This window comes from Balearica regulorum, chromosome 7 (assembly GCF_011004875.1).
Source record: "Balearica regulorum gibbericeps isolate bBalReg1 chromosome 7, bBalReg1.pri, whole genome shotgun sequence".
In the NCBI taxonomy this organism is placed as follows: domain Eukaryota; kingdom Metazoa; phylum Chordata; class Aves; order Gruiformes; family Gruidae; genus Balearica; species Balearica regulorum.
In genome coordinates, this window is record NC_046190.1 from 35,994,483 (window position 1) to 36,014,061 (window position 19,579).

At 38.8% G+C, this 19,579-nt stretch overlaps 1 protein-coding gene across 3 annotated transcripts in view; it reads left to right on the top strand.

Annotated features, from left to right (window-relative positions):
- Window positions 1–19,579, top strand: part of TET1 (tet methylcytosine dioxygenase 1) — a 74,235-nt gene that overhangs the window by 27,200 nt on the left and 27,456 nt on the right. For all 3 annotated transcript variants that reach the window (XM_075758908.1, XM_075758906.1, XM_075758907.1), the window contains 3 exons: window positions 5,360–7,895; window positions 9,142–9,232; window positions 9,868–9,961. In XM_075758908.1, the coding sequence (XP_075615023.1) occupies window positions 5,360–7,895; window positions 9,142–9,232; window positions 9,868–9,961 (2,721 nt within the window). The remainder of the gene's footprint in view (window positions 1–5,359; window positions 7,896–9,141; window positions 9,233–9,867; window positions 9,962–19,579) is intronic.

A 19,579-nucleotide genomic window follows, 5' to 3' on the forward strand; every position in this document is an offset into this window, starting at 1 on the left:
GTGGTGTAGGAGAGAAAATGAAGAGAGCAAAGATGTAAAGACTTTAAGGCCATAATGTACTAATTCCTCATGGAAAGACAAGATAAGGAACTTTTCTGGTGGAAAAGCTGCCTGGTGTTTGAAGAATGTAGCAAAGAGGATATAAATGTAGATAAAGTGGAGATGAAACTGAGGAGGAGAGAGCTAAGCTGTAGCTTGGAGAATGTTCTTTGTTACTGTGGCTACAGATATGGGGGGGGCGAAACCCCAAACCCACCATCAACTAGAGCAGGTTTTCCAGCTGCTGTAAGATCTAGTGTGAAATGGTACCTGCTGTGCTACTCCAGTTGGTGGCTTTGAGTGGATTTGATACTGAGGGGCAGAAAAGTTGGGAGTGAGGAGGTCCCTCCAGGAAAGCCCGGACATCCTGAGTGATCTCTGCCACGTGTCCCAGGTAGGGTTGCTTTCTCCAGATTTGCAGAACCTCTTGTTTCCCCTAAGTTTCCGTATAAAACAGCCTGTCTGCTAAAACTTGTCTATGCCATTTTGCCAAGAGTAGAGGTTATTTGCTTTGATCTCAGTAGCGTCTAAAATGCAGAATTATTACCTGTCCTGTCCCTCGGTGCCATCTGTGAATGTTGTTCTCTTGAGGAACGAAACATCTTGTATATGCAGGCTGTGTTACATTAATAAAGGGCCTCAATCTGTTTCTCTGCATGAAGACCTATAGAAAACATGCCTTACCTGAGCCGCTGAAGAAGTGCAGCTTACTAAGAGACTGTTTCATGTCCATGGTTGTTACGCAAGTGTGGTGGTAATTTCTTCATGCCTCTGGTGAGATTCGTGGGAATATGCCCCAGCTTGTAGCTTGGCCCCTGCTCAGCTCTTCTCCACTCTGTTGGTAGCGTGCTGCCTTGGGCAGCAACTCACAGCCCATTGCTGTTGTCTGCGTTATGGTAGTCAAACATTAAGTAGTGTGGTCCTAAATAGAAGTTTATCCTTAAGTGTATTGTTGTGTCTGCATTTATTTTGGACTACAAAAAAACATGGCTGTACTTACAAGGTGTCCTATACTTTCCACAGCATCCCGCCTTACTTTTTGTCTCTGTTCTAACCAGGGCACAGCTTTCTACATAGTGCTCAGCATAAGCAACTGTTTCTTCACACCTGTGCTCTTTGTCTCCCTATCTCCTGTCCTGTCCATATCTTATCTCCGTATCCCTGTATGTTGGTCCTGTACAGTGCAGATCCTGGATTCCGCTGAATTTCTGCATGTCCTGGGGAGCAGACACTAGCAAACAGGAATAAATTGCATAGGAGTAAATTGCTGCGCGTCAGCTGGCTGGTGCTTCTTATCTCTCAGTGAAGCAGTGACATCTGACAGTTGGACCATGAATAAAACACCCTGTTTGAATGTTAGATTAAGTATGTTTGAGGTTTTTTCCAAACAGTTTTTCTGAAAGAAAGCTTCTGTTGCAGTATTTGAGCTCTGAGGAGCTGCCAGCTCTGTGCCAACGTGGAAGGGCATGTGGGGCTGGCTACGTGGCTGCAGACACTGCAGCAGGATCCAAACTTACCCATTGCACCGCAATGGAAAAGAGATGCAAAGTGCAAGTACTTCTCGCCCACTCTTCCTTTTATATTGGTGGATGTTGTGACCTCAGAAGAACTGCTTTTCGGGTCATCCTGGTTATTGGCACAAGCTAGGAGGTGCAAGTATTTTTTGGTCTGTTGGGTACTGTATTCTCGTGGGGACCTGGGCACAATCCTGAAGGGAGGGCTAGTTAGGGGGACTTGGCATTGGTTATGGTGTAACTTGTCATGACTTGCTCGTAGAGCTGTTTTACCAGCAGTTGATCTGGGCATCATCTATTATTTCTGGTTTATGGGAGTAATTGTTTCTGGTTGTGTCCTTTAGTACGCTATATGTTGTTACCACCAATGGAGGTTTGAAACAAGAGACATAAACCTACGGCCTGCTCTCCGTTATACAGAAGATGTGGAAATGTCTTTAGGGTAGCTTTAGCATTGTATTTTGATTGTGAATTGGTAAAATCTTTGCATTACCTTGGAGGCGTCTTGTGTTAAAATAAAAGTTTAATATTAAAGTCTGACCCTTTTCAGAATGGTGAAATGATTTGCTGTAACTGACTTTTCATGTGTGCTGGAAGCATTGGCTCATGGAGTGAATTTGTGTGTGTATAAGAGATATTGTCTGGTTGATGTTTAAGTAATACAGCAATGGCTACAGCAGACTGTACTCTATGGTTCCTGTCTTAATAGCACTAACTACTGCACAGTCTAAGCTTGAGCGTGATTTGTGAGTGTTTTATGTCTCCAGATAAAGTAGTGCTCTCCTTAATGAGGAAGAGAGGAAATTACTTTTATTGATCCAGTTTATTCTTCAGCTTTTCATTACACTTGTGTAAAAGATTTAAAAATCAATCAGATCAGACTTACATGCTTAACTTCCATGAATTTTAAGACTTGCTTGGATTTGTGGTATCCTTGTCTCTAGTTTTCACTACGGTTTTTTTTGAGTCCTGATTCAGGACTTGAAGACAGATTGCTCCTAGGGTTGTTCAGCAGCAAAAGGTTTTTGCTGAGCTATTACTTTTGGTCTGCCAGACTTACATTGAGGAGAAGAATCAAACGAGCTCTGCCCCTGCTAGTATGTCTGCGTTTCTTTTTATGCTGGGAAACAATAACTTCACATACTAAACAGAAAAGGCCACTGGAAAGTCTGGTAAGAGAGGAAAGAAATAGGTATTTTTTAGGATTCGTTGCAGTTCAGTAGCAGAAGAGAAAAAGCAACATCGTGCTCAAAAGGAAGAAAGTTTGGTTTTTTTGAAAAAATCTGATTTTATGATAATATTTATTTTTTGTGTGGAAAAATAAAATATGAACCAAATCATGCCAATGATATGATTCATCTGGTTCTTTTTTCTTCCTCATTGCATGTGGGCAGCTTCCAGTAATATTAGTGGAAATTATGATGTATGCGGAATAATTTTATTTTAGAAGTAATCCCACTTTACTGCTGGGGTCTTATAGGGACACAGCACTGCACCTGTGCACTAGTAGCAGATTAGGGAATATCCTGAGTATTTTGGAGTGTAAGCAGTGCGTTTTGGTCAGATGACAGTATTTTATAGTTGAGAGAAGCAAGATGATGTTTTTGCACGTTGAGTGCTGTCAGTGGACTGTGTCAGATCTTCTCATCTCTGCTGATCAGAGGTGAACCCTCCTCTTCTCCCCCCACCTCTCATTGCTCTCAATTTACCAGACAGATTTTTTTTTTTTCTTTTAATGTGGTGACTAACACCCTCTAAAAATGAAGGGAATACAAAAATATGTTGTGGTGTTGAAAATGTAGAAATGCTGAGGAATTATTTTAATCTCTTTGCTTCTACCTCCTCAGCCTCCTAATTGTCCAATTAAATAATTTTTAATAATAATCTTACATGATTGGGACAACTTTTGGACTGATAGGGATCTTAGATACACTTTTGCTGAAGAAAAAACAGCAATTTCATATGCTAGTTCTTTTCAAAGTTAAATTAAGGTAATGGAAATTCAGCTTTTGCACAGGTATAGAATTATGGGGTTTTACTTTTCCATGGTGGACCCTTAAAATATTTTTCTGGTACGGTTGCAGAGGCCTATGTAATGCATTTACCCCTGCTAACAATGGAGCTGCTTAATGGCTTTTGTGGATCCCTTAGAAATTGCTCAGTGATCCCCTGGGTCTGTGGATCATTCATTGAAAATCACCAGGATCCAGAGGAGCTGAGGCTCACAGACCATTAGTCAGCATCTGTGTGTAATGAAAAAGCATTAAATAAGGTATCTTTTTCTTTCTTAACGTAATTTCCATAGGTTAGCTGCATTAGGTGCTGGACATGTTTTTGCATAGCATTTCCATGAGAATTTATGATGCCTCTCATAATATCTAGGACATGCCAGGGATTCCTGGTTTTGTTTTTTATCAATTGGGAATCAGTTGTGAGGTGAACACCGGGCTCCAGATGGAGCTGGATCCGTATGCCTTGTTTTGCCTGGGGGTTTCTGGCAATTCCATCTTGATGGTTATAATTAATCATAAATCTATTTTGCATTTGTTCTTCTGGGTTTTCTCAGAGCAGTCCGTGTACTTTAGTTGGTATGACGACAAAATCATGTCTGATTTAACTGAATGTTTTATATTAAAATGGCTGCTATTTTCTGGGAACTGCTAAGATGTACCATGCCAGTGTATGGTTAATTAACCAGCTGTATTGCTTCTATCTGATTTGAAAAGCAGTACTAGTTTTCTTGTTATAGGGCTTAAGGCTACAGATTATTTAGATAACTTAGATGTTACAGTAAGATTAAGTACCAACACTGTCTATTGTGACTTAAAATTATTTTTAAAAGAAAATTTAATATAAATAGAAATAAAATTTGATTAACATAATAAAAATTGGATTCCTGCCTTTATTGCTGTTTCTGAGTTCCTGTCTTTTTTTTTTTAAACTTAAATTGCACAACTCCTTACTTCATATCTGTAATATTATCTTAAGGCCTATATACATATTCTTTCAAGGACACAATATTCTGACTCTGTCTAGATTTTGATATTGCTTCAACCACATGAATTGTATCATATCAGTGAAGATGAAGAATATATTTAACCAAATATTAGAATTTAGAGTTTACTAAAATACTGTTAAGGGTAGCTGCGTGAGAGACTGTTCAGAAATCTGGAAGTTGCCATCTAAATACGGAAGCTAAACACAGTGTTTGGAGGGTAGCTTCCAGGTGAGCTAACATTAATTGGCTTACTATCCATGTCAGCTTAGGTTTTGTCATTTTTTTAAGGACTTGAAACTAAGCCTAAAAACCAGCCATTCTTGCAAGAGTGTCCATCCAAGTGTTGTATCAGTTTATTGATCTAGCCAAATCGGTGTAATTATACCAAATTACTCCTAAACTTTCTGTAGTACAAACCTTTAGATTTCAGTCCTGCTTTGAACTCAAGGAAGACTTTCATCTGCTTATGCAAATTCATTAAAAATTGAATTCTTAATTCTGATTCTAAATGCTGACGTCCTTTATGTGTTCATTAATTTCTTTACCACCACCACCACCACATGCACACACTTTTTTCCTCTGTCTCCCCAACAACAAGGAAAAATAGCTATAAATATGGATAAGGTCTTTAGGCTTCAGGGGGTTTTTTTATGACTTCCTGGGTTTTTTCCAATGTCTGTGCTTATGCTTAATTAGGATATTTCTCATATCTGTCAAAGTAGGGTTTAATTGCTGCAAATCTTATGCTTTTTATTTTTAATGTTTTTGAACAGCTGTTACAACAAATTTTTTTATTATTATTTTCTAGGCGAATTTAGAAAACAAACCAGTAAATGGCCGCAGACCAGAACTCATGGAATGCAGTATATGTGGTCATGGTGAAAAATACAGGGTGAAAACAAACCAAACAGTACCCATCGAAAATGTGCAGTCTAAGGAGAAAGAAAGAATGACAGGCTTAGAAGCAGAGAAGTGGGCACATAACGAGAAGCCATCTTTTGGTGTCCATGTCAACGGAGATATCCATGGAACTGTGACAGGCAACGAACACTTGAAAAACGTTGAAGACAGTGAAAGAGCAGTCTCTCCCAGTCGGTTAGCTGACCCCAAAAAATCATTTGCACAGGCCATCAAAAATGGTATAAAAACCCTACATTATTCACCATCGGAAGCAGTCGCTTCACTGAAAAAAGTATCTGTGGAGGAAAGGACAGAATTGACAAGCAATTCCCATATGCAATGGATGAAGGGTACCAATCTGAGTAACATAGTAAACACTCTGACAACTGGCGTTGGCTGTGTTCACCCAGAAAGACAAGGAAATGTTTTAATAAAAGAGGAAAACTGCACTTGCAGCATCTTTGAGGGTTCTGATCAGTCAGTTTTGCAGACGGGTTCCATTTCAGATCTGCAAGAAAGCTTGTGTTGTCCTCCACTGCCTGAAGAGGAAGTGCATGTGGGGAAGGATGGCTTTAAAGTACCTAACGCAGAGACACAGCGTGAGGATTCTGCACTCCAGCCGACTTTCTTGTCCCTGATTAAAACCAGGAATTTAACTGTAGAGCAGGTTGTAGCTATTGAAGCTTTAACACAGTTATCTGAAGCCCCTTTAGAAACAACTTCACCAGCTAAAACTGAAAGTGCTCAACGTACCGAAGAAACAACTTCCAACTTGCTCCATAGTTACAAAAGGGATATCTCCTCCTCCTTCACATCTTCTACATTAAAAGAAATCAAAGACACTTACTTACAGAATGAGCAACAGCTCTTGGCTCACTGCGCTCACTCACAGAAACAGCTCCCTAATAAGGCAGTGTTATACAATGGCCAAAGTTCAATTTCAGAATTGCGTGATAAGCCTGCCAATCTGGCTGGTGAGATGTATAAGCTGCAGTTATCCTCAAGAGATACCAAAACTTTATCTGACCTAACATCTAATGCAAAATCATTTTCAGGATATACTACCAAGAAAAATTATACTCATGATCCGGTCACCCTTGCACGGTATTGCAATGCTTCATGTAATGTCCAGCAAACAAGTAACAACTTGGAAACTCTTGGCCAGTTAGAGCAAAAGCCAACCTGTAATGATTTGAACTTGGAAGCTAGTTCTTTGGTTAAAGAAGGAGGAATTCACAGCCAGGATGAAGAGGATGTAGCTACACAACTAACTCAACTTGCAGCGCTAATTGAATCAAACCAGACAAATCCAGAGCAGAAGAATGACATAAAGGCATCACTGCTTAACCTAATATCACACGAGAGGCAGCCAAAATATAACCAAGATGTGTTGCAGAAAAAAGAATCTGTATTTTTTAGGCATAATTATAGTTCCTTACTGTTAAAGCAAAAGCAACCAACAAATAAAAAAGGAAATGCTGCACCATGGAAACCAAGACACAAAAAGAAGCCTCAAGAAGCACGCTATCAACAAAATAATCAAAACCAGCTAGAGCTGCTGTCATGCCAGCATAGTGAGTTACAGGACATTTGGATATCATCAAAACTGCACAAGTTTGGTCAAACCATGCCACAGGACTCCAGAATCGCTCCGTCTGAAAAAAAATCTCCGAGAACCAAAGTACAGAGAGCACTGAATCAAAATACTTTAGCATCACAAGAAAAAACTAGGTTATTTCTCCCGCAAACGCAGATAAAATTCCATAGATGTTTACCTGAGGTACCACAAGAGAAAAAAAAAGACAGGTTGTTTGCCTGTGAAGTGGTGAATGAGCAAATCAAAACTGCAGGCTCTGGCGACCCACTAGGCACTGATCCACTGAAAAATGAAGTTGTTGCATGTAACCAACACAGCGACCTGTCCTCCCGTAATCCTCTGGCTGTTTCCCAGTTGAAAACAGCATCCTTACTGAACAGACCAAGTGAAAACCTACCGATGTTTACAGAAAAATGTAATTCTCAGGTACAGCAAACAGCGAATGTCAGTCAGATGCATCCTTTGCCTCAAACTTTTAATCAGTCTAACCTGAGAGCTCACGAAATGCATAGTGAAGACAAAGCCTATCTTCAGCAGGGTGCTGTCGAACAACAAGTAGATCCGAAGTTACAGGTGCTGCCTGTTCCCTGTGGTGGGGCCCAGTTACCAGGTGCTGTTGAAGCTCTCAGGAATATGGAGTGCGCGGGCAAAGTGACCGTTCTGACGTCAACCAGTTTGGGTACTGACCACCCACAGAGCACAGGCGACTCAGGGTGTTCTCCAGCAAAAAACACGCTTAGCAGTTTCCTTGAATCACCGATGAAGTTTCTTGATACGCCTACAAAAAATTTAATAGATACACCTACAAAAAAAGGACAATCTGAATTGCCAACTTGTGACTGTGTCGGTAAGTCTTTTTGATAACTTTTGTCTGTACCTTTCAGGTGGAGGTGTGTCCATGTTGCTTCCTTTAACGTGAGGAGGTGTACTTGACGCTTACTTAGCTGTTGCAAAAGGATCAGTGTTTTGCCATTAGGAAATGGGAGGAAATTATTTTTTCCCTTTCTGTAACTTTTGCCTGGTGTTCTTTGGGCCTGCAAAGCGCAGCAGAATTGAATATTTTTGGTATTGCAACTGGCAGGTTTAAATTGTTTACTTAAATTTAAACTGAGGAGGAAAAGGGAGATTTTCTGTTTGTTGTTTTGTCATTGCTAACTTGTGCTCTACGTGAATTTATCTGCAGTACATCAGATTCTCATTTTTATGGTCTAGAACTAGTTTTTGCCTGAGGTGGATGGGGCAAAAATTTCCTGGTATATTGTCATTGTTACCAAAATGCCATTAGATAAATGGCATGGCATAGTCATGAGCGGTCTTGTTACTGTCACTGTTGGTCCTGATGACCGATGTCAGTGTGCCTTGAAGAGTCCATGCCAAAGGCTACTAGATGCCTCTTGTCGCAGAGAGGGAGAGATAAGGTAGAGTTCAGGCAAGGCCACATACGGAATAATTTGCATTGCAGGATGTCAAACCCAACTCAGATATGTCAGACCCAACTCAGTACTGAGGATTTTGCAGATACAGCTTGATGAATGGTGTTAGACATGCTGTGTTTTCAGAATATCAAAGCGCACAGATGGAAAAACAAGTCAGAGACTTAACAACAAATTGTGCGCAGGCAGATTGTTTTATCTTTGCTTTAATGTTCTGAATCAACAGAGTGCTAGTTAAGAGGCCTGGATTGTATTTTCTCTTCTGTAGTATATAACTATAACTTATTTATTTTCCCTCCATTCTCCTTTGTCTAAAACACATTAATAATGTTTTCCTACCATCAAGGATATTGGGAAGCTTACTTAGTCAATATACGTCAGCTCCTGTAATTACAATTTGTAAAGAATGCAAAATATTACTATAATTAGGATTATTTTATAACATAAAGAAAAAATACTAGCAGATTAATAAGAGGAAACAAGCATAAAATAATTTTGATGCCTCTGAGGAGAGGCTCTTTATTTGTTACATTTCAGGGACAAATTTTATGTATTTTAATTTAATTTGGGAGATGTTTCTGTGAACCATTTCTAAGCTTACTTGTAATGGTGTAAATAAATTTTGTATGTGCCAACTTAGTTTTCTTAACCTGCTTACAGAGCAAATTATAGAGAAAGATGAAGGCCCATATTACACACACCTCGGGACAGGACCAAGTGTGGCTGCTGTGAGAGAAATAATGGAGAACAGGTGAGGAAAATTCAGCATTTAATGTTCACAGTATTTTTGACTGTCTAAACAGGAAAGGAGTTATGAGAAATCAGGTGCTATGTTTAGCTTTGTTTTTCTAAACTTTTTGCAGTAGTCATTTGTAAAGTGTTTTCCTGCTCAGATGTGCCTGAGGTGAGCACTAGCATTTCAGTTCCAAACTCCTGTGTCTCTTCTGAGCTCTTGCAACTTCAGAGTTGAATTTCAAGTGCAGCGTGCTTTTAGGTGCTGTTGAAGTCAGTAGGAAGGATGGAGATCAGCAGCTGGTAGAATCAGGATTTCTGGTGTCCTACATGCGAAGAAGCTGTGGCAGACTGGACAGAAAGGTCACATCACATTAGTGACTAAGTGCACTACAATTTACATGCAGATAACATTTTCTTCCCCAAATAATGTTTTCTTAGTGGCAGAAGCTTGTAACCAGAAGAGATGTCAAAAATCACCTTGCAAATAGGATTTTAAATTTAGAAGTACTTTTTTACTTTATAAATATTTTTGTTTCCTTCTGTTCTCAGTCAAGTAAAAATAAATTTGTTATTCTTGTTTTATTGAAAGTGTTTCCTGTTTTAAAATGGTCTACAGCAGTTTGGTTTACTCATGGACTTTTTTTAATGCAGGTATGGAGCAAAAGGAAGCGCTGTAAGAATAGAGGTAGTGGTTTATACAGGAAAGGAAGGAAAAAGCTCTCAGGGGTGTCCAATTGCCAAGTGGGTAAGTTTTTATGTTACAGCAGTAAAATTGTTTTGTGTGGCTTTTAAATATCAAATGATGTATTGTCCTTGAGCTTAAATATGATCTGATCTTTAACAAAGATCTGATTCTTCATTTAATTGATCTACAAGTCTGCCTGAATGATGAAGCTAAGGAAAAAAAAAAATAGTATTTAATTTAAGAAGTGGTGCTATATGTGATGCTGTGGTTTGAATGAGTATGAGAGAGAGGTGCTTAACAGAGCTAAGCAGAGATGACCAAGGGTAAGAAGACTCTGACAGTGTGGGAGTGTCTAGTGAAATATCTTATTGGGAAGTGTGAAAGAGAGAAAAGAAGGGATGGTTGCTTGGGAGTGTTGGAAAACTATCCAGTAACATTTTAGAACCCTTCTCAGTTGTATGAACACCTGAAGAAAAGATAGTGTGATGGATGAGGAAGTTCAATCTCTTGTGCCATGGAGTTCATTACTATTTTTGAGGAACTGAACTCAGTATTTGAAAATGTAAATGTTATGGTGATAGTTTTCACCAAAGTTTTGTCTCACGTTGCTTCATAGGAGCCAGGAAATGAGGTAACAGACACAAGCTCCAGGAGAGAGCTTGGAAAGAATTGATTGTCCTTAATCTTTGCTGAAACCACCAAGGGAGGTAAAAAGTAGACTTGAAATCTTGTAAACTGAGTTTTGGAAAATAATAAAAGAACTTGGTTGTAAAAAGAAAAAAAAATCTTACTGCTGTATTTAGCAATTTCAGACTTGATTGCAAAAACGATGAAGATAACTGTACAGTTTGTAGACTAGCGTTTGTAACTACATGACAAAAATAAGTTTATTACATATTGTACGTGAATGGTATTGCATGCTAAACATTTACTGCTTATGTTTGGAACAGTCAAAATGTGTTTTTCATATTCAATACATAAACTTTTTCAGAAAGGAATCCCATATGTGCATGTTGCTTCAGATAATATTTAGTAACAAATCAGCATCCAAGAAAAAAAAGCTAATTTCATAAACAACTGACCCAAAAAGAATGGGATTATTTTTCTGTCTTTCGACTAAATCAAACACTCAGTTTTAATAGAGGACAGGAGTTAAAAATCTTACCTTAGAAATGGTTGTGAGCAGTTGAAAGGAAGAAGACATTGAAAACTAACTCTAAACCTTGGTTTTTCTGTTGCCAGTATCAACATACTGTCTTTTATGTAAACAGAAATGATAGATTTTATTGTATATCTGCATGGCTGTCGGTGTCCAACATGTGTGTACAATATGCCAGTCGGAAAGCACTTGGATGCATACAGAAAAGGCTTTTTTAAAGGTATGGGGACTTGCTCTCCAGTTAGATTTTCATATTTCTATATGTAAAGCATTTTCAAGGGTAAGCTTTAATGTTCATTTAACTTAAGTTCTAATCTTGTTTTATGCAGCAGTGACTTTTTTTTTGGTGTGCAAGTTTAGACCTAAAGAGGACGAATGCTTTTCCAAATCTGCTAACTGTTACTGTGTGACTGTTCAATACAAGAGAGGGAAGGAAATCACTGAAAACTCCTCTGTAGAACTGTTTCATCTTGTATAAAATCCACATTTTGGAGTTGGTATTCTTAATGTGTTGCATTAACTTTTCATTGGCAATGCTAATTTTAATCTTTATAACGGAGCATATTTGGATTTCGGCAATGACCAAAGAAACTTAATTGTGAAATTTGTTTGGAAGCATGTGGAAGAAGTTTGCTGTGCTCTCTGATAATTGCAGTCACAAGGTTCTGTGAGCTGCACAGAGACTTTCACTTACTCATTTACAGTATGCTTTCAGACAGACTCATTTCTGCTTTGCAGATGGACAAGCTGTTGCCCTTAGGGCTCCTGAGAGACTTGATGGGGAGAGCACCACGATGGAGCTCTGCTGAAGCAAACATAAGAAAAACTTGACTGTGTCTGTTGATCATACTGAACTATTTTTCCCAGTTAATTTCCTCTTTTTCCACTAGCTAATTTTGTCTTTCTGGTTCAATAGAAACATTTAAAGGAGGCTTTCTAAAATACCTGCTTAGGTGGCTCCATTTCTCTTAATGTGCCTGGTGAGTTAAACAGTTACTGAGATGGACTCCTTTCCCCAAAAGGAGCTGATGTTCTTCCTTAGATTTCAGGTTACCATAAACTTGCAGAATCTTTTCTCTTTCCATCGTCTTTTAGGAAGAAATAAACTTCTGTCTCCTCTGTATTTTTTTAATAGATAATATTTTAGGCTGATACTTTGTCTCTCTGGATGTGGATAAGAATGCTCCTGTTAGCTGAACCTAAATATTATCAGTAAATACTACCTTAGGGTTGAAACCTTTAGATTGACACCCCCATAAGCTTCAGCTGCGTGCAGTGAAGATGAGCTTGCTATTCTTTTCACTACATGCAGCGGCAAGGAGACTGCTTGACCTCTGATTATTTTGCATCGGGAATTTTATCGTCTCATTTTTATGTCAGAACAGAATTAATCCAGTTTTGCCAGAGATTTAAAATGTGTGGATATCTGTAGGTGATAACTGTGTGATTAGAAAATAACTTACTGTTCTGTGACGTATGCCAGGGTAAATGTACTCTTCTGTTTGGATTTCTTTCTTTTTTTTGCTTTGTCCAAGTTCATCATACTTCTTCACGGTACTTTAAAGAAAAAAACCCCTTTGAAGTACTGAAATTACTGGCCTGTCATTCTTAGTAGCCCATTCACGTAATAAAAAAGTTCCATGTTACTGTGCATCCCCTATAACCAGCCAGCGATAAGTGACTTGACCCATATCGGTCCCATTGTTTTATCAACGCTTTAGCTGATAACGGATGTGTTGTGGGTTTTGGTTTTCTGCTCTCGGTATGTCTGATGGTAAATTACAATTACCTCAATTTATGTGAAATGGTTTATGAATTTGTTAGTTGTTCGTAACTCACTGTAGGCATCATCCTCTTGCACTGAAGTCAAAGATGCGTGTCACTGACCTCAGAGGAAGCCAGCTTTGGGTCTTAATGTTTTCTAGGTTAAACCCATTTCCTATGGGTTCCTTCTGCTGATTTCAGTGGACGTTGGCTTGGATCAACTAAGCTATCATTGCTATCTGTTGTCTTTATTCAGAGTTGCATTGTAATTTTTAAGGCTCCAGCTCTAAATAAAGACAAAAGAGATAAGTGATAAAAATGGCCAGGTCGGGGCAGAGTTCCTTCTTGCCGATACCCTGTTTCCAGCGCTGACCGATAGGAGAAAGGTGTAAGAGCAAGGCAGTTGCCTCCCAGCAGGCTCACTAAGTTTCCAGTAATTCATAGCTCTCTGGCTCCCTGAGCTGGAGGCAATGTCTTTTTGTTTGGTTGCCTTTCATAAATGTTGTCATCTTTATTTCTCCTTTTCCTTCCTGTTCTTTTATGCTAGGAGTTAAAATGCTGGCATAATGTTTTTTCAGCCTTGTGCTCTATTCCCAGTAATTCCTAGCAGTTGTTTTTGCTTTTTCTCCATTGCAGAGCAGTGATTTGGCATTTTCATAGCACTTTCTATCATTATGCCAGATTCTCATTCCTGCATGGTAATGGGCAACTCAGAGTCCATCTCTATCTAAAAATAGAATTGTTTTCACCATGTGCATTAAATATGCACATCTACAGTGAATTTTATCTGCCATTGTGCTGCCTGCTCAGCAGTATGAACTACTTCATTTGTTTGCACATTGTGCTTGTCTTCACTACTCTGAATTGCTTAGTGTCATCAACAAATGTTGTCATCCTTTTATTTGCCCTTAACAAACATGCTGAAGAGCACAAGCTTGAGCACAGTTCTGCAGAGCTCCCATCGGAGACATACCAGGCTTTGTTTCGTGTCTTTTCACCAATTACTGGTGTGTGGTGTTTTGATTTGTCCCAAGACACGTTAGGGGTTTAAGAGCCTTTACTAAGGAACCTTACTGAATGGCTTTTGGAAATCTAAAGACCTGAAGTATGATTGAGCTGTGACTTCACTTCAGAAAAGTTTATTCGACTTCTCCCTGTGCATCACACTTTACTGTGTGATTGCTGCTTTGCCCCACGCAGATACCAGGCTAATGTGGTTAATGTGATCACTGAATCAACATGTTTCCTCTAGGGTCTCTTTACAAAGTGGTATCCTCTTGGTAATATTCAGGCCCTCTGGTACTAATGTATTATAAATCCAGACAATGCACATCACATTTAATACTTCAGTTGTTTCATCCTTGAGTTTCTTTGGTGGATGTCATCTGAACTTGTCAAATTGCTACTGTTTGGGGGGGGTGTTGTTCGGGTTTGGGTTTTTTGTCGCTATTGTCCTATAATCACTTTTGTCAGGCTTTTAACTTCAGGAAAAAATCCTTGGCTGTCCCTCGTGAAGAAGGTTTCTGACATAGGAATCTTCCCAAACTTTGTTTATGAACACAGCAGAATGCATTTTGCATCTTGAGCCTTATCTTCTCTGAGCACTTTTTTTTTTTTTTTTTTTTTTTTTAAAAACACTTAGATGATCTGTTGACCCTTCAGATTCTGTTAGCCTGCTGGTAGCCCTGACTTGTTTGAAAATAGTGCTATGGGATTTTTATGCCTTTTGCAAGTAGTTTCTCCAACATTTTCACTTGTGTACTGTCTGCCTTTTTTGGGTTTTGTATTTCTAACTTGTGAAATCTTTTTTACCTTTTCTGTAGTGTTGGTTGTATATTAGCAGAATATATAAATAATAAAAAAATAGGGGTGGATTAAAAATGAATGAAAAACCTGATTACAAATACTTTTAAAATATAGTTAAATTTAAAATTACAGTCCTGTACAGACTGGAACCTAATATTAGCTGCTGAAATTCATCAATTTTTTTAACATAATGGTTAGATAACCCACTGTAATAACCAAGATTTTATAGATCATTGAACTGATAGGAATTTGTAGCTAACTGCTAGAAAGTACAATTTGTTGAGTGCTGAAGGAGCCTTAATAACAATATTCTTCTGCGGATACAGAGATGACTTTTTTCAATCTGCTAGTTTAGCTTGAGTTGAGAAAGTGATTGAAATTGGGAATTGAAAAAGCAAGAAAACTAGAGTAACTAGAAGTTACTCCAGCTTCTAGGCTCTCTACGTGTAAATAATTGTTAGTATTAGGAGAGGTACGTAATTTATAAAGGAAAATGAACTGACGAACGAGCAAGGTACGTTGCTGTGCAGTGGCTGATCGTTACTAATCAACTGAACTGTCAGAGGACCACTTTATCAGGAAGTTGGCTACCTGTAAGCAGACTCTCTGATGCTCATTTTCTGTATCCTGCTTGGCAGTGAAACGGTCAGGAGGTCTGGTGTGGCACTGCTAGCTGGGGGATAGTGAGAACATGATAGAGCGGGGAATTTCCGAAATATGTTTGAAAAGGGCTTTAAAGGAAATTCTCCTGGACTGACTGTCCCCTGGCCCGAGGTTTAAGTAGAATGTGCAGCTCCATTCTGCTTGAAACAGCTTACTGTACTTCAAGCCTTTATTTATTAAACGGTCTTTATGATTAAATTATGTTCTCCATAGAAGTCTGGACCGGAAGTTAATTTTGGCACGTGGAGGGGATTTTGTTCACCTTTTTGGACAACATCATATTAGAGCTTCACTTTCTTGCCATAAGGTTGTAATATGTTAAGTTAGTACGTGTAGCATGTAGCACAGCTGTGCAGGCACTATTTTTACTGTTTGCTAGGAGGCATACCTGCTAAATACACAATTAGAAGACTTTATTTTGGATGAAAATGTTAGTAGTGTTATCCAAGGTAAAGCCGTTCTTCACGTGCCGCAATGCTTGGAGATTCAAAATTACTAGACACTTGTGCATGGTTTCTGAAGTAAATAGAAGTGTTTTAATACTGTTTAATATGAAGAACTACTCAAATACTTTAATAGAGTAAACATGAAACAAAAAAAGCTATGTTAAGGTAAACAAATTTAAGTATTATAAAAGAGCAAGCGTTTAAGGTGCTATTAAAGTGCTAATTAAAATAAATGGGATATCTGAACAAAGAGCGCAGATTCTTACTGTCATTGATATCATACAAAGTGCAGTTTACCATTGTCTGCAATAGAACAGAAAGGGAAGTTTGAGGGAATGAGGAGGGTAAGAGGGCACTGGGAGTTGAGACTTGAATTTTGTTCTCATTTCTGCAGTATTGGTTGCATGATTAGAGAAGAATCACTTAACTTATGTGTGGTGCAGTCTGCTCACTTGTAAATGGTACAATACTGCTTCCAGCAGCAACTTGAAAAAAGTGTTTGCCGATAATTGCAGATATCACACTTCAGTGATATTCCTGTAAAAACAGCTAAGTAACTTCAGAGTATTGTGATTGACAGTAACTGTTCTGTCCTAACTCTTTTGATGTAGTCTGCTAGCACTTGAGCAGAGAGAATTTAGGGAAGTGGAATTTATTTCTGCTTTAATGTCTCTTACACATGCTGAGAATAAAAGGATATATATTTTTTCACGAAGAAAAGAGTTTAATGTGGTTTGATGTGTGTGTAGGGGTGAGAGAGGAGGGCAGACTCACTTCTCTGGCAAACAAGAACATTTTTTCTGCTATCTGTTACACAGCATCATCTGCTAGACCAGCAGCGGGTTTTAACAGCACCGTGCTCTCCCCTTGCACTGGTGTAGATTATTAGGGAATTATAGCATAGCAGAGACTCTCATCCTGTGAGGAGAGGACTCCACACGTGGACTCTGTGCAGAAAAAAATCTGTGGGTTAGAAAACTTGGAGCCAGATTGTTCTAAACGAGTTGTCTATTTCAGGAAATTACAGTGAACAGTTAAGCTATGTTCTCAGATTAAAATCAACTACTGATATCCTGCAAAGGAGACATAGCTATTTAACTGAAGAAATTCAGAATGGACTGGAGGGAGTATTGCAGTGGAACCACATGGAGATGAAATAAACCTAAAAAAAGACCTTTTTGTTGGTTCCGTTATTTTTTTCATCCAGTAATTTATAGCAGTGCATTTAACTTGCAATTAAAATTTTGTACTATTTGCTAGTGGTGTCTGGTTTGTGTCATGTTAAAGTTAACATAACTATTCTGGCGATCCTAAATTGCGAAGTAATTTCTCATCCATGTGGTAATTGAGCATCTGGTGCACTGAGCTTCTGCAGTCTGACTCTTAGCTACTTACATAAGTCATGTACGTGCAAATTGAGATAGACTGGCTTATGTTTAAGGACATCCAGTAATTTTTATTCACAGTGTACTTATTCCTTGTTCTAGAGCTCCTGCCAAGGGTTGAGACAGTTGCTTCAACAATCTAAAAGAAATAATTCAAGTAAGTAGAACTCCAGCATTTGGACAGCTGAAGCAGGTTTTATTGATAGCATAACTTTACTGATGCTGTTCAGTAGATTCAGAAATTATTTGAAAAAAAGTGGGAGACGCTAAGATGATGATACAGAATTCTTCAGGGTAATGAATAGGAGGGACAGATATCATGAAGAGCAGGAAGGACTTGTGATCCAGAACAAATGGCTACTAAAATGATAGATAAAATTCACCTGATAAATATAAAGTTACACAAAAAGTGGAGTGTTGTAGTTTCATACACACAGTGATGGATGCTAGGTTGAGTGTTACTGCTCAGGATTCATTAGTTCATTAGACATGAGCTTCAGTGTTCAGTAGTTATGAAACAGCAAAAGAAACTGGTGAGAATTACTGGGGAGGAATAAAGAAAAAATACTATTATGCCTCTGTGAAAAAGCACGCTGTACTCCAATCTTGAATACTGTCTGCAGTTCTGGTCCCCCAACTCAGGAGGGTGCAGCAGAACTGGGAGAGACGGGTAGAGGTACAGACTCATCAGCCTAGAGGGCACTAGCAGGGGGTGAGCTCAGCATAAAAAAAAGGTAATGTTTTCTTTTTCACTTGGTCTGGAATTAAGCTTTGCTCAGGAATGCAGTGGGTGCTAAAGTGCTGCATAGATTTAGAAGGGAGTGGACAAATGGACAGAAGGCAAATCCTTCAAAAGCTGGGAGAGAGGACGTCCCCTGAGCTGCCAGCAGGTGGCTGGAAGGTGCGTGGCAGTTGTTGAGAAGCATCTCTGCATCCCCGTGCCTTTCTTATTCATCCCGAGGCAACTCCTCTCAGTCACTGTCAGGATCGGGATAAGGCCAGACAGTCCACTCTGGCCTCATCCTGCTCTTGTGTTCTTCAATTCTTTCATTTTTAGTATCATTTTCTACCTCTTTGCTATCCTTGTATGTGAGGGAGTGAAAAACTAATTTTTCCTCTTGTTTATCCCATTTGTTACTAAATTGCTGGAGCAAATTCTGCTGCATATGGCAACTCTTCAATAAATACACTAGTTTTTGGCTCATGCTTTCTATTAGGAAAATTGGGCAAACTTCTACCTTTGTGGCTTGTAGAAGCAGAGGTTTACCTGTGGTATGATGCCATGATAGCTGTTTGATTGTATTTCTGTTCTAGCTGGCCGGCTGTGGCCTACCTTGAAGGCTTGCTCAGATTCTCAAATTCTGCTGTTTGAGAATATTTGGGCTAGCTAATAAAATAAATTACTTGAACTGCTGCCTTCCTTTCGTTGTACATGTAAACAAGGACACTGGATAGCCATAGCAACACAGAACAGGCATGGTACAGAAGGTGGCAGTGGTGAGTGCCTGACTAACTACAGCACAGGAGGGATGTACAGAACTTGGTTTTGAAAATGATCAAAATAAATGAGCATCCTGCCCAAATCAGCAACCTACAAGGATGACACTTGGTGAGGGAGTGACTAGTGTGTAATGTCATATCCAGTTACTGTGAGTGCAGAACAAGGCCAATAGGTATCGGTCAGGCGTTGTGGGGGAGTTTGTTTCTGCTTTCCAGAAGTGCCGTGTTGCAGTTGAAGCAGATTATTCATTGCTAATGTGGGAATCTTTTGATGGATACTTAATACTGATGACAGCTAGTGTTTGCTGAAATGAGTTCAGGGATGATCTGTTGCTATATACCTGCGAAAAGATGGCCATATGACATTTAAGTCTTACGTAATATTTTACAAACTTATTATAGGTCTGTTTTTTTGATTATGTTCTTTTTCTATGTGAGTCACTAAGAAGGTGTGGTTATTTTGTGTGGAAAAGTAATTACAGGGGAAAAGTTTTTATTCTTCCATTTTAAAAAGCTAGCTTTATAGTTCTACCACTTAACAAATGTTTGTTTCTCGTTCCTTTTAAGTGCATTAGGGACCAAAATTAAACAAACTGAAGTATTAAGTTATTTACTTTATCACTGTTATTAACTACATCACAGAAATCATGAGCAACAACTTTGGGAGACAAGATTTGCCAGCTGATTTGTGTGTTGCTCATAGTCTGAGGAAACATTCAGGGACTTGCTCTGTTTGTTGCACATTTAACTTAATATTTGGCATCTTGGTGTTTTACAGGTAAACAATAAGTACGCTGGGAATGACGTTTGCACGTTTTCAATAGCAAATAAATATGCATTTTAAATTATTGCATAAAGAATTTATTAATAAATTGCATTATTATCGTATTCTCTCTGTCTGTGACAGTACACTAATTCCATTTGCCTTACTGAGGAAGACCACTGTGTCAAATGC